Source organism: Gobio gobio (assembly GCF_949357685.1).
Source record: "Gobio gobio genome assembly, chromosome: 13".
In the NCBI taxonomy this organism is placed as follows: domain Eukaryota; kingdom Metazoa; phylum Chordata; class Actinopteri; order Cypriniformes; family Gobionidae; genus Gobio; species Gobio gobio.
Genome location: NC_137106.1, coordinates 36,244,221 through 36,258,519, shown reverse-complemented (window position 1 = coordinate 36,258,519; position 14,299 = coordinate 36,244,221). Strand labels below are relative to the sequence as shown.

Genomic DNA, 14,299 nt, shown 5'->3' with positions numbered 1-14,299 from the left:
AGCACTTTCCATTTAGATTATTTTTCCCTGTAAGGCATTCATTGTGATGGTTTTTGCCAAGTAATATGTCTGCTTATTTTCTGGTTATGTTGCAATTGCTTGTAAATGTGAGACAGACTTCTTTTCGTGCAGCAGTGGAAGTTGTTTTTCCTTCAAATACGATTTGAGTTCACTTTTTTTTTACAGAGTTAAAGTCTGCTATTTTTGGTTATCGTTGGTTAAGTCTTGAAGTGGCACGGCTTAGGATTTGGTATTTGGGTCTCCACCCTAAAAGAAGAAATATCTGCTGTGGCTTTGCATGAATTACTGAAATGCAGGTTTCTGCTGCCGCAGTCGTAAAAGCTTGAACCTCCAGTTTTAAACCAGATTCACCCCCAACCTGATAAATACACATACATATTGTTTTTTTGTAATATAACAAAGCTTTACAAATATTCAAAGACAACTAGCTGTATGATAAACACTTTGTGTCTATACTAACAGAACTTCCAGTGCGTGAATGATCATTTCCTGGAGGCCAGGGAAGTGACATCTTCAGCTGACATATTCCAGATCACTTCTGTCTGCCTTCTACAAATATTTACATCAATATTTATGTGCAGAATAATACATCATATGCAGATAGACGTCTTGAGTGAAGTAGGCTGCATATTATATCTATATTGTTCATATACACTGCCATTCAAAAGTTTGGGGTAAGTTTTTATATATATTTGAATGCTCACCAAGGCTGCATTTATTTGATCCAAATTACAGTAAAAACAGTAATATTGTGAATTTGAAAATAACTTTAATGGCAAAGCTGAATTTTCAGCATCATTAGCTACTCCAGTCTTCAGTGTCACATGATACTTCATAAAATATTCTAATAAGCTGACTTGCTGATCAATAAATATTCCTATTATCAATGATGAAAGCAGTTTTGCTGTTTAATATTTTTATGGAAACCATGATAATGTAGCATTTAAATCAATGTCTTAATCAAAAACAATACAGAGATGGGATTCAACAGAATGAATGGAGAACAGCATTTATTTGAAATAAAAATCTTTTGTAACATTATAAATGTCTTTACACTCATTTTTGATCACTGTAATGCACACCTGCTGAATAAAAGTATTTATTTCATGTTTCATGAATCCCAAATTTTGAACAGTAGTGTTCATAATATCAGTTATTTTTACTTTTAGGTTAAAGGCTGCTGGGACATTAAAGATGACAGACACAATGATGTTGTTATCGAGTTTCTCAGACCCGTCTCAATATGTTTATGTCAACCCTCAAACAAATGAACTGTGAAGGCAAATGACATGAAGAAAGATGACACAGGGCATCGAAATACTACTAGCCTGAATCTAATTCATTCATTAAATATATATGAATAAAAATGGGTATATTTATGCGAACCATTCAATATTTGAATGTTGAAATACTTTATTCTCATAAAAAAACACACACTATAAATAGGCCATTTCAAAAAACGGTGTCGCGGTTGAAACATGAGTTTAGAGCATCCCAATCAGCCTAATAAAGCAACACTGGCTCAACCAATCGTGTGGGTTTTGGGCGATGCTATCTGTGAGCTTTCTGAGTACAGTCTGTTCCTTAAATGGGGGTTGCATTTCCTTTCTATGGACACTGACCAGAAACGCATGACAGAACCACGAACGTGGTCAGAGATAAGTGTCTTAGGTCTGGACTTTTATAGAGGTCCTTACGGTACAGTGCTGCCCTGTGAGCTTAAGTTTACTCAATGAGAGCGGCATTAACTGCGGCGATCCGCAGAGGTCACCATGTGCAATGTATGGGGCAGAGGGGATGCTGGGAGAGGAGGGGAGGGATACACAAAGCAGCTTGTGTAAGATGAGAGTCGGTCTCTAGATTTACACTGACAGCAGGAATGTGTGGTTTTAATCAGAACAGACCTTCAGTCTCTCTCCTTCAGTGACTGTGCTCGTGCACAGGGCTTTGATTAGCTGGACCGCTGCCCTGTGACCACCCGAGAGGGGCCAGGTAGACCCGACAAGGTGCGTTAAGGACACCATAAGCATTGCACTGTTTTCGCCAACTCTGAGTCTATTATGATGTGTCAGAGACCCACGATGCAGATATATTCAATGCAACACTAAGTAATTTGGTTAACGTTTCCTAACAACTGGGTTAGCTGGAAATGTATATGATGCAGTGCCATCTATAGAAGCAGCGATTAATGCTTTTTTTTTTTTTTTTTTTTTTTAATAGGCAAATGCTTAAGAGTCTATGATTGGATCATTATTGCAGTGATTATTATGTTTCTAGCATGTTATATGTTTGGCAACAATTCTTCTAACCATAGCTGATGGAGTTTGTAGATTTTCATTTCTTAAACAACCATGTAGGAAGACACATCATGGCCAAATTCCAGGATTACAATGTCAAGATTCATACATTTTACAGTCCAAACCTTAAAAGGGGGGTGAAACACACATTTTCAGTCAATCTTGAGTACCTATAGAGTAGTATTGCATCTTTCATATCTCCGAAGAGTCTTTAGTTTTATTATATTTATAAAAGAAAGATACGCTGTACCGAGTCTTTCCGAAAAAAGCTGAGCGGCTGGGGGCGTATCGTTCGGGCGGAGCTAAAGACTGATGAGCATGTGCAGCTATTGCATTGTTGAGCTATGCATGTTTATATAGAAAAACAATGGAATCGATAGCTAACAACAACAGAAAGACATTTGAAGCAGTTTTACTCACCGCCTGCTACCAACACACAACCGTGAACCTTAATCCCTGGGATTGCTCCATCTTTCAGCATTAGGCGAGTTGAACTGTACCTTGTTTATAAACCATCATCGCTGAAATTCAGGGAACAAACAAACACTTGCACAACTCCGTTGCTGCTCCGGAAAAACATGATTGTCTTGCCATGACAACCAAAAACACACTTCTTTGGTGACATTGTTGATTTCGTGAAGTCCTGTGACTGCAGCACCCCGGCTTCCATAAAGCGTTTGCTCTCTCGCTCTAATCGCGCATGCGCGCCCTTCCGGGAGAAGAGCCCGTACAAGGACATTCCGCGCCATCTGACGTCACTTATACCCATACTCGGAAAAAACTTTCCGAAACTTATGAGAAACCGGAAGGAGTATTTTTGGCACAGAAATACTCCATCAAATGTCCAACTTTTAAAAAAAAAAAACGTTGTCCATGTTAAGGATGGGAATCCAAGTCTTTAACAGTGTAAAAAGCTTGAAACAGCATTTCACCCCCCCTTTTAAATTCATTGAAAGTCTTTGGGATGTGCTGGAGGAGACTTTAAAGAGTGCTTGACTCTTACATTGCCAATACAAGATCTTGACCAAAAATGTATGTACCTCTTGATAGAAATAACACCACAACATTTATTTCCATCAAGAGGTATTGAAATATTGAGATATTCAAGCCCACTTGCAGCCATTCTGGTGTGTAGCGCCCACTTTTTTCACAATCCATTTGGGATGGATAAAATAATGTTGCATGTTCCGTTTTACTTTGAAATATATCAGATTATGGAAGAAAACTGGATTGCGATTGCAGCTGACTTTCGTTTTCAAAAAATCCCTACATGTTTCAACAATTCATTCGAAGTGCAGATGTGTTGCCACATTTCGTGCACCTGCAGACAAGTGCTTAAGACAAATGCTCCCGTCACGAGCTGCACTGGTAATTCAGTCTCTCTTCATGCATAAGTGCACCTGCCTGATCCAAAGGTTTAAGGTTAATTGTTATACTGGCTGCTTTAAACTCAACACCCTCCCATGACTACTGCAGTTTGAGTCCGAAAGCGCCATTAGAGTATCGAACAGACACTGTCTAGATGCTCAAAAGGTCAAGTATCTGTCAAGGCATTGGGGACGCTAATTAGATTGATGCTGGGTCTAAAATGAGAGAAGAATCATCTAGCCATTATGATGAGCTCCAGGATGTATGGGGGTAAAATATGAAATTCCAACTGTGAATGGATTGAATTGGTGACAAATCTGGTGTGAGATCAGTTAATTCTACCCTGTGGCTGAACTCTTTTGTGTAATGTAGCTTTTAAGTCAATGTCTTAATCGAGAGCATACACAGATGGGAAGGCAACAGAATGAAAGATTAAGTATATTTATTTCCGAGTGTCCACTAAGTCGTTGCAAGTGTGCATCTCTTCCCCTTGCATGATGCAATGATGTCATTCAATTAATCTAGAATCGTTCCCGCATCTTCACACTGGCCCTGTGAGAATGTGCCAAAATGTAATTATGATCTTCATCTCACGGAATGCTCAAGCACATGGTGTGATGATGCACCAAAGCCAGATAATTGGCAGCTTTATGCTAATGAAGACTTGGAAGACAGAGAAATAAAGAGCAGACCAAATTCAAAGTGACAATGCGTGAGAACAAGGGCTGTGTTCTGCATTCAGTAATGAACCAGTAATCAACCTATGTAAAAAGAACCATTCGCATCTTTTTTATTTGGTGAATACGCCATCATCTTGAGATTTCAGTTAGTCATTAATTGGTGTAGAGTTTTATGCTCACGGCTGGTAACCATGCAGGAGGTTGATGGTTTGATCTCTGAGCCATGAGCCAATCAGAACTTGAATAAGGCACTTAACCCCAGGATGCTTCGGGGGGGGATTGTGCCTGTAATAAGTTCATGGCGCCGACATCATGTGAATGTCTTGGAAAAAAAATTCCATGGTTGTGTGGCGATAAATTAATGATTCTAATTACTTATCAGCGCAGATAGAGTCATTTAGTCTGCTTAAGACTGCTTGGGGAAAGACATTGGAGGTATGTTTGCCCACAGGAAAGTTGAATTGCTCAGAGGATCCATGTTCATTGCACTTAATTGAGTTCTCAGTTTCATCAATTTTGTCTTAGATCCCAGCAAGCAATTCTGCATTTCAAAGATGTCCAGTAGCCGTCCAAACACAGCCCTGATGTCTAGGCTAAAACAAGGGAAAATTTCGGGCTGTCAGTGAAAATGTAATAACCATAGCCCAAGAATAGACTAGTCATCTAGATTCTAGAACATGAATATTTAACCAAATTCAAGGTTATTTTGGCTAGACGTTGGTTGCTCATAGCCGGACTATATCGGGTCTATAGTTAACCAAGACAGTGAAATGACGGCTATTGCTTGCTGGGATGTTTCTCCTAAAACTCCTTTGGAGAAATAAAAAGGAAACAATAGTTATACATGTACAGTACATGTACAAGTAAAGATCAATAAATAAAGAAAAAATATGTATGGCAGCTTAAATTATTTTGTGTATGGCTGTATGCCAACAATTGTCTCATTTGTTCATATATTTTTGGTTGGTTACCCAGAAATGAATGTTGTCATCATTTACTGACATCTATCGTTCTAAACCTGTATGACTTGCTTTCTTCTGGGTAAAACAAAAACAATTTTTTTTTTGTACAATGGAACTCAATTGTTGGTTCCAAGCATATCTTCTTTTGTGTTCTCCAGAAGAAAAACCTCATACACCACATGGGGATCAGTCAATGATGTCAGAATTGTCCTGCTTTGGTGGACATCCAAGTAGTTTTTAGAAGAAACATCTAAGAGAACATTCAATTTAAAAAATGTATGGGCTTATAATAAAACTTGTATCAAAGGGCTTTTGACCGCAGATTTTTTGAACACTGTCTGAGACATATTTAAAGTCACTTCCAGAACATTTGAGCTAACTATGGTCTGTTTTCCAGGAGAAAAATCGGAGAATCGGAAATTGTTTTCCATTTAATCGCATTGCTCTCTATGAGAAGCAATTGAGAAAATAAAGAGATTTGTTCATACATGCGAGTGATTTTACTGTTGGTAGGGACATTATACAATTACACAGTGAATTTGCCTGAGACACCTGATTTATTCTTCTTTAAGAGTATTTATGTATTAATATCTCTTAACCTTTTTTTATAAGATGTCACGGTCATTTAGCCAGCCCTTGATCACATTTATGTAACCTTATATGCGGAAGTATGACTTCTATGTGCTGAAGTAAAACGTCTTTTTTCCCTGTCTCTCTATAGGATCCCTCCTTCTCCTTGCTTCTCCATGACAAGCTGCAGGTGCCCAACAGCACACGCAAGGCATGGAACGAGCGTGACGGTCGCTGTGACGTGTGCGCCACCCACCTGAGTCAGCTGAAGCAGGAGGCCGTCCACATGGTGCTGAGCCTGGAGCAGTGTGATGTATCTCCTGGCTCCCCTCCATCCTTGGCGTCCCTGGTGGGTTCCCGCAGCATCCTCCAGGGTCCCACACCACCTCGTGACTGGGCGAGCCTCCCCGCAGGCTACCATTCCTCAGCCTCCTCCACCTCTACTACCGTTTCCGCCACCACATCCAGTTCTACGCCAACAACCACCAACGCGAGCAACAGCGGCAGTTCCCACCACGCAGCCTACCCCAAACACGGATCCAAACCCAACAGTCTGGGGGTGAGCAGTGGGGTGGAGAAGAAGAACAATTCGCCCGGCCATGCAGGAAAGTCCACAGGACCGCAACAGCCTCATCTCCCCAGCAGCCCCAACAATGCTAATGGAACTGTGTTGAGTTCTGTCGCACTCCAAGCTCACCAATACTTGGACGGCACCTGGACATCTGGGCACCAGTCAAGAGCCAACGGTGTCACGCTCTATCCTTATCAGGTAGGCTTATGTTGCACAGCACACTATCTATCGATCTAGCTATTATGCATTTTATACTTATTAAAGTATTCCATCCATCTATCTATCTATCTATCTATCTATCTATCTATCTATCTATCTATCTATCTATCTATCTATCTATCTATCTATCTATCTATCTATCTATCTATCTATCTATCTATCTATCTATCTATCTATCTATCTATCTATCTATCTATCTATCTATCTATCTATCTATATCTATCTATCTATCTATCTATCCGTCCGTGCATCATGTATTTTATACTTATTAGAGTATTCCATCCATCCTTCATGTATTTTATACTTATTAGAGTATTCCATCCATCCATCCATCCATTATGTATTTTATACTTATTAGAGTATTCCATCCATCCATCCATCCATCCATCCATCCATTCATCATGTATTTTATACTTTGAGTATTCCATCCATTCATCATCCATCCATCCATCCATCCATCCATCATCCAGCTATTATGTATTTTATACTTATTAGATTATTCCATCCATCCATCCATCCATCCATCATGTATTTTATACTTTGAGTATTCCATCCATTCATCATCCATCCATCCATCCATCCATCCATCCAACATCCAGCTATTATGTATTTTATACTTATTAGATTATTCCATCCATCCATCCATCATGTTTTTTTTACTTATTAGAGTATTCCACCCATCCATCAAGTATTTTATACTTATTAGAGTATTTCATCCATCTATCCATCCATCCATTGTCTATCCATCCATAATGTATTTTATACTTATTAGAGTATTCCATCCATCCATCCATCCATCCATGATGTATTTTATACTTTGAGTATTCCATCCATTCATCATCCATCCATCCCTCCATCATCCAGCTATTTTGTATTTTATACTTATTAGATTATTCCTTCCATCCATCATGTATTTTATACCTATTAGAGTATTCCATCCATCCATCATGTGTTTTATACTTAGAGTATTCCATCCATCAATCCATCCCTCATCCATCCAACCATCATGTATTTTATACTTAGAGTATTCCATCCATCCATCCATCCATCATGTATTTTATACTTATTAGAGTATTCCATCCATCCATCCATCATGTATATTATACATATTAGAGTTTTCCTTCCACCATCCATCCATCATGTATTTTATACTTATTAGAGTATTCCATCCATCCATCCATCCATCCATCCATCCATCCATCCATCCATCCATCCATCCATCCATCCATCCATCCATCCATCCATCCATCCATCCATCCATCCATCCATCCATCCATCCATCCATCCATCCATCCATCCATCCATCCATCCATCCATCCATCCATCCATCCATCCACCCACATATTACATTGTTATCTGTTATCATTAGGGATGGATTATCTTAGTATCTTTACCTGAACAACATGCTAATGCATCCCAGAAAGTGCCTATGCAGAAGTTCTAAATTATATGAGGCTCAGTTAACGTGCTGCCTAAAGGTAGCTCTCTATGTAGGCAGTAGACTTCAAAATAGCTCATTAAGTTTTAGAGCAAAACTTAATTTTTTTTATTCATGGTTGGAGGGTTGACGTCCCTTTAGGGAGAAGTCCCGCCTGATGTAATGAGATGTTGTTTGCACATTGTGGTTAATGTTGTAATCTGATGATACAGTCCTTTGAGAGACCCTCTGGTTCTAATGTGCATTAGTAATGTATTGGGCGGAAGGAATTACATTTTATATAGACTTCATAGGGTCGGGGGAACCCTGTAAGAGAATCAATGTTATTCATTTGTCTGGATAAAGCCTTTTCTTTTGGTCTACTGTGTTTGCAGAGACTGAGAAACCATTGTAGGCGAGTTCATTCTGTTTCCCCCCTCTCTGTAATGGGATGGTATCTAGATTATATCACTGAGAGCAAACAATCTAATTCTGACAGGCAGGTGAGTGACATTCATCCCACTTGAGACCTAATTCCTTGTTATTTCAAAATGAGATCCAAGGTTAGTGTGTTTTTCTACCCATGGAAGTCAACATATCATATTTGAACAAGAGATGAATGAGGTCCAAATGAGAGATTTTGTTTTAAGAGGTATAATTTAGTCCTGGCATATGTTGTCTGTCTTCAGACTTAATAGGAAAAGAACTTGCAACAAACTGAATTGAAGCACTCAGGAGACTTTTTAGTAAAGCTTAAGTGAATTAAGCCACAGCAGGTTGATTAGATCTCATCAGAGAGTTGTCTTCTCTGGAGTCTCAGTGGCTTATCAGGGAGCGTCAGCTGCTTTAGATTCTATTAAGTATAAAGGAATGTTTTTGTAGGAGACTTTAAAGAGTGGTGCTCAAGAATTGACAAGGATGTGAATGAGGCATAAGGTACAACCACAGAGTCAGCTACTCTAAGGAGATTCAAATCTTATCAAATAAATTCAACCATACACAGAGGCGCAAACTATGGATACGTTCACACTGTCAATTTTTGGGATTGAAAACCGCATTTACTTACAGGTGTGAGTCTCGAAATGTCCCATTCACACAGCAACTTACAGTAGCATCTCGAATACTGCAATGGGAGGCAAGTCTGTATTCTGTTTCTCTGAGTGTTCAGCGAGTGAAAATATATCTATGCTAAACTTATTCTTAGCCTCTAACACACACACTGGCAAGTAAAATCTAAGCATTTATTAGCCAATGGCTAATGATAGATATTATTTAGTCGCCCAGAGTGAAGATTTACTCGCATATGCGAGTGATTTACTCGTATTGTAGAGAATTACCTATTTGCAGTAATGATGAATGAGATTGGCTAATCATTTGACCAATCGTGGTGATACACACATGTATTTAAACTGACTTGTCAGGTCGAGGGTGTCTATATTCCACCATGTAAATAGCGAATCCGCCATGGTGCAAGCACAACTGGCTTTTAAAGGGAATGTGAGATGAGACTCTGATTGGTTTATTGCACGTTACTCCCAAAACACACCCATGACTTATTAAGAGACTAAGTACAACCCTTTTAGACATCTTGGGTTGCGAATTGCAACCGCCCAATGTTCACCCCTCCCTTTGAAGCACATAGAGAAGCTACGGTGGCCAACACACGACAAACATGTCGTCGACAAACATGTTGTCGTCTAGTGCTCTGTACAGTTTGTCCCTTTAGGGCTACTGTAGAAACATGATGGCGCTAAATTGTTACTTCACTGTAAGGGGACCTGCGGTGTATGTAGATAGAAGTGGCTCATTCTAAGGTAATAAAAACATAATGGTTCATGATGTAAGGTCTTTATACACCACTGAAAACAGTTATGTATATTATATTGCATTCCTGTCAATAGATCCTCATAAATGTTACACACTGCACCTTTAAGGGATTGTATTATCCATTAAAAGATGCATGCAATTTCCCTCCCTAATTTTGCAACCTTATTTTAGAGACAGCTTTTGCATTTGCATAATTAGGCAGCATACAAGTTTTTTCAGGCACAATTATGGGGTGCAAGAAGAACATACACTTAAATGTTTCTCCTGTATGAGCATTCTGTAGAGTTTTATTGTTGATCTCAAAACCATTCTGAATCAACTGTGAATATACACTATAAAAATGCTGGGTTGTTTCAAGCCATGTTTGGGTCAAATATGGACAAACCCAACCGTTGGGTTTGAAATTTAATAAAAAAATGGTTTTGTTTGTCCATATTTGACCCAAACATGGCTTGAAACAACCCAGCATTTTTTTTTTAAATGTAGGCTGTTTATACACTGTGAAAAGTGCAATACGTAATACAATCTAATGATGTAGATGTTACCACATAAGTACATTTTAAGTTACAGATTTTTTTCAGTGTCGGTAGTCATAAACAGGAATGTCTTAGGGAATGTTCAGTTGGCTATATTTGGAAATTGACGCTTTGATCTGCCTTCATCTAAGTGGTTGAGTGGGTAAATGTTCCTTGATTCAATTCAAATAATCGAGTCTTTAAAATCCCATATAGATTAAGAAGAATGTTTTGCAAATGTGTCCTTTCATTGAACTTGGGTCTTGACAAAGACTCTTCTGTATGAGAATGATCTAACAAACCAGTTACAGTGACAGGTCATGAGTTTGACCTGTGCATGCTTTTTTGTAAGAGGTGTGGGATTCATGTGACAATAAATTAACTTAAAAAAAAATTATATACTGTAGATGTTCCTAAACGGTTGTAATATTGAGACCTAATTAACACCTAATGCATTATGGGATTTGTTTTGAGAAAGTGATACTGTATCTGTCATGCATATTTATTGTGCAGTTATGATAATATGGGTCTTCTTCAGAGGTTACTTCTTCATAGGCTACAGTGCCTCAGTGAGACCTTCCAGACACACAAATATCTGCAACATTTGCATCTAACATTTGTTTCTGCTCAGAACGCAAAGACTCAAGGTGAAGCTTTGTAACGACAGCAGATTTTAATTAAGGAAACCATAAAGTGTTTACAGAATTCTGAAAATAATAGCATATAATGTCATACCATAGGACACTTCCAGTGATTACCAAGGACGTAGTACTAAAACATAAGCATATTCTGAACAGATGTTATTTGTTACAGAAACATAAACATGTAATTGTTGCCATACATACACTTTGAGTGCTATATAGCACCATTTTTTTGAGTGTAGACCTCAACACGCTTGATCTTCATATACTATAATACCATTCTTCATCTGGACCAAATGTACTTTCACATTTTTTGTGAAAACCTGGAGGCGATATTTTTGATGTTTTGATGGTGGTTTAAATGAACAGTGGTCTTTTCTCTGATTGTTTTAGTGTATGTGTTTTTGAGAGAGAAGGAGAAATCAAGTAATTTTAATTTGACAATCAGACAAATAATTAATCTAAGATGTTCACATCTTGAATATATATATATATATACTGTAAATAGTAAAATTTTTAGTGTTGTCAAATCGATTAATCACATCCAAAATAAAAGTTTGTTTACATAATATATGTGTGTGTGTACTGTGTATAATTATTATTATTTAAATATATATGTATATATATACACAGTGAGGAAAATAAGTATTTTAGCTATTTTGCAAGTTCTCCCACTTAGAAATCATGGAGGGGTCTGAAATTGTCATCGTAGGTGCATGTCCACTGTGAGAGACATAATCAAAAAAAAAAATCCAGAAATCACAATGTATGCTTTTTTAACTATTTATTTGTATGATACAGCTGCAAATAAGTATTTGAACACCTGTCTATCAGCTAGAATTCTGACCCTCAAAGTAGTGCTGGGCGGTATACCGGTTCATACCGAATACCGGTATTTATTTATTTTATGATATGAATTTTGATGATACCGCTATACCGGTATATGTCGCTTAAACAACGTTCGGAACGTGGCGCAGCGCGTCATTGTTTGAGAGGGGACCCATTTCATTGATGCACTGTAGTAAGGAGCAGTCAGAGCACAGTTGAGATCGCATTAACAGCATAGCCTATGGCTGAATCCTATACTCTCATTCATTATTCCCTATGTTATCACTTTATTTGAAGGAGTGAATGAAAACGTGCGTGAAGTCGGACAGGCAATGTGTGTACATCGGCTGTACACTCGTTATTGCGGTGCAACGGGATAGAATGAGTGCACTCAATAACGTCCACTAGGGTTTCGGACACCACTAAAAAGTGCTGTCCCCTCCAAATAATGCTATATTTGAGGTTATGGGGGCCGATTTCGGATTCAGCCCTTGATTATAGTGGAGAATTCGAACTACATGCGGCGCGCGCGCGAGAGAGCGGTTTCTGCGCGGAGCGCCGCTATGGGATTAACAACGATCACCACATGGATCATATAGCACTGATATAGACCGGAGCGAGCGCGTTTACATTTTTTATGGACATATTTCATAAACTCTAGCGCTCTAGACATGAACCAGAAGCGTGTGTGCGCGCATATTTCATCACGTCCTATTAAAATGAAATGTATGCAGTACTGATTACACTGATCCAACCGTATGTCTGATCACGAACGCGCTGACACAATGGATTATTCTGCTACACAAAAGACAATGATGTAAATTTATAAATAAACTGACAATTCAAAGAAGAATGGGCAAAAAAGTAACTGCTTTATTCTTTCTGTGTTAAACTGATGTGTCATTCGTTCATAGAGTGCTCTTAAATGTATTGCAAATATCCGCGTTTTTCTTCGTTTTGGCAGTTTGTTGTTATATAGGATTAGATTTTTAAAATGCTTAAGGTGCCCTCAACTCAACTTTTAATATTCAGGTGTCTGTAAGTATGGCTCTGAGTGTGTTGCAGGTCTGTGTTTTATTGGTTGCTGTCTCTCCACGGCATCATTTTGTGAGGCTTTGTAAACCAGGCCTATTAACTCTAGTGTGGAATTTTTCTAGTCACTCATCATGACAGTAAAACATGGTATTCTAGTGAATCTCCTGCAGTATTTCCTCTCTTAATCAGTAGAAAATGTGATTAACACCCGGTCATGCATAGGGGAAAATATACCGTCATATACCGTGAAACCGATATAATTTAGAAAAATACCGTGATATACATTTTTGGTCATACCGCCCAGCACTACCTCAAAGACCTGTTAGTCTGCCTTTAAAATGTCCACCTCCACTCCATTTATTATCCTAAATTAGATGCACCTGTTTGTGGTCGTTAGCTGCATAAAGACACCTGTCCACCCCATACAATCAGTAAGAATCCAACTACTAACATGGCCAAGACCAAAGAGCTGTCCAAAGACACTAGAAACAAATTTGTACACCTCCACAAGGCTGGAAAGGGCTACGGGGAAATTGCCAAGCAGCTTGGTGAAAAAAGGTCCACTGTTGGAGCAATCATTAGAAAATGGAAGAAGCTAAACATGACTGTCAATCTCCCTCGGACTGGGGCTCCATGCAAGATCTCACCTCGTGGGGTCTCAATGATCCTAAGAAAGGTGAGAAATCAGCCCAGAACTACACGGGAGGAGCTGGTCAATGACCTGAAAAGAGCTGGGACCACCGTTTCCAAGGTTACTGTTGGTAATACACTAAGACGTCATGGTTTGAAATCATGCATGGCACGGAAGGTTCCCCTGCTTAAACCAGCACATGTCCTGGCCCGTCTTAAGTTTGCCAGTGACCATTTGGATGATCCAGAGGAGTCATGGGAGAAAGTCATGTGGTCAGATGAGAGCAAAATTTAACTTTTTGGTCATAATTCCACTAGACGTGTTTGGAGGAAGAAGAATGATGAGTACCATCCCAAGAACACCATCCCTACTGTGAAGCATGGGGGTGGTAGCATCATGCTTTGGGGGTGTTTTTCTGCACATGGGACAGGGCGACTGCACTGTATTAAGGAGAGGATGACCGGGGCCATGTATTGCGAGGTTTTGGGGAATAACCTCCTTCCCTCAGTTAGAGCATTGAAGATGGGTCGAGGCTGGGTCTTCCAACATGATAATGACCCGAAGCCCACAGCCAGGATAACCAAGAAGTGGCTCTGTAAGAAGCATATCAAGGTTCTGCCGTGGCCTAGCCGTCTCCAGACCTAAACCCAACAGAGAATATTTGGAGGGAGCTCAAACTCTGTGTTTCTCAGCGACAGGCCAGAAACCTGACTGATC

General features: G+C 39.1%; 1 protein-coding gene across 3 annotated transcripts in view; it reads left to right on the top strand.

Annotated features, from left to right (window-relative positions):
* The window catches only part of kif26ba (kinesin family member 26Ba), a 140,377-nt gene that overhangs the window by 50,553 nt on the left and 75,525 nt on the right, over positions 1 to 14,299 (top strand). For all 3 annotated transcript variants that reach the window (XM_079832268.1, XM_079832269.1, XM_079832267.1), the window contains exon 3: positions 6,050 to 6,667. In XM_079832268.1, the coding sequence (XP_079688394.1) occupies positions 6,050 to 6,667 (618 nt within the window). The remainder of the gene's footprint in view (positions 1 to 6,049; positions 6,668 to 14,299) is intronic.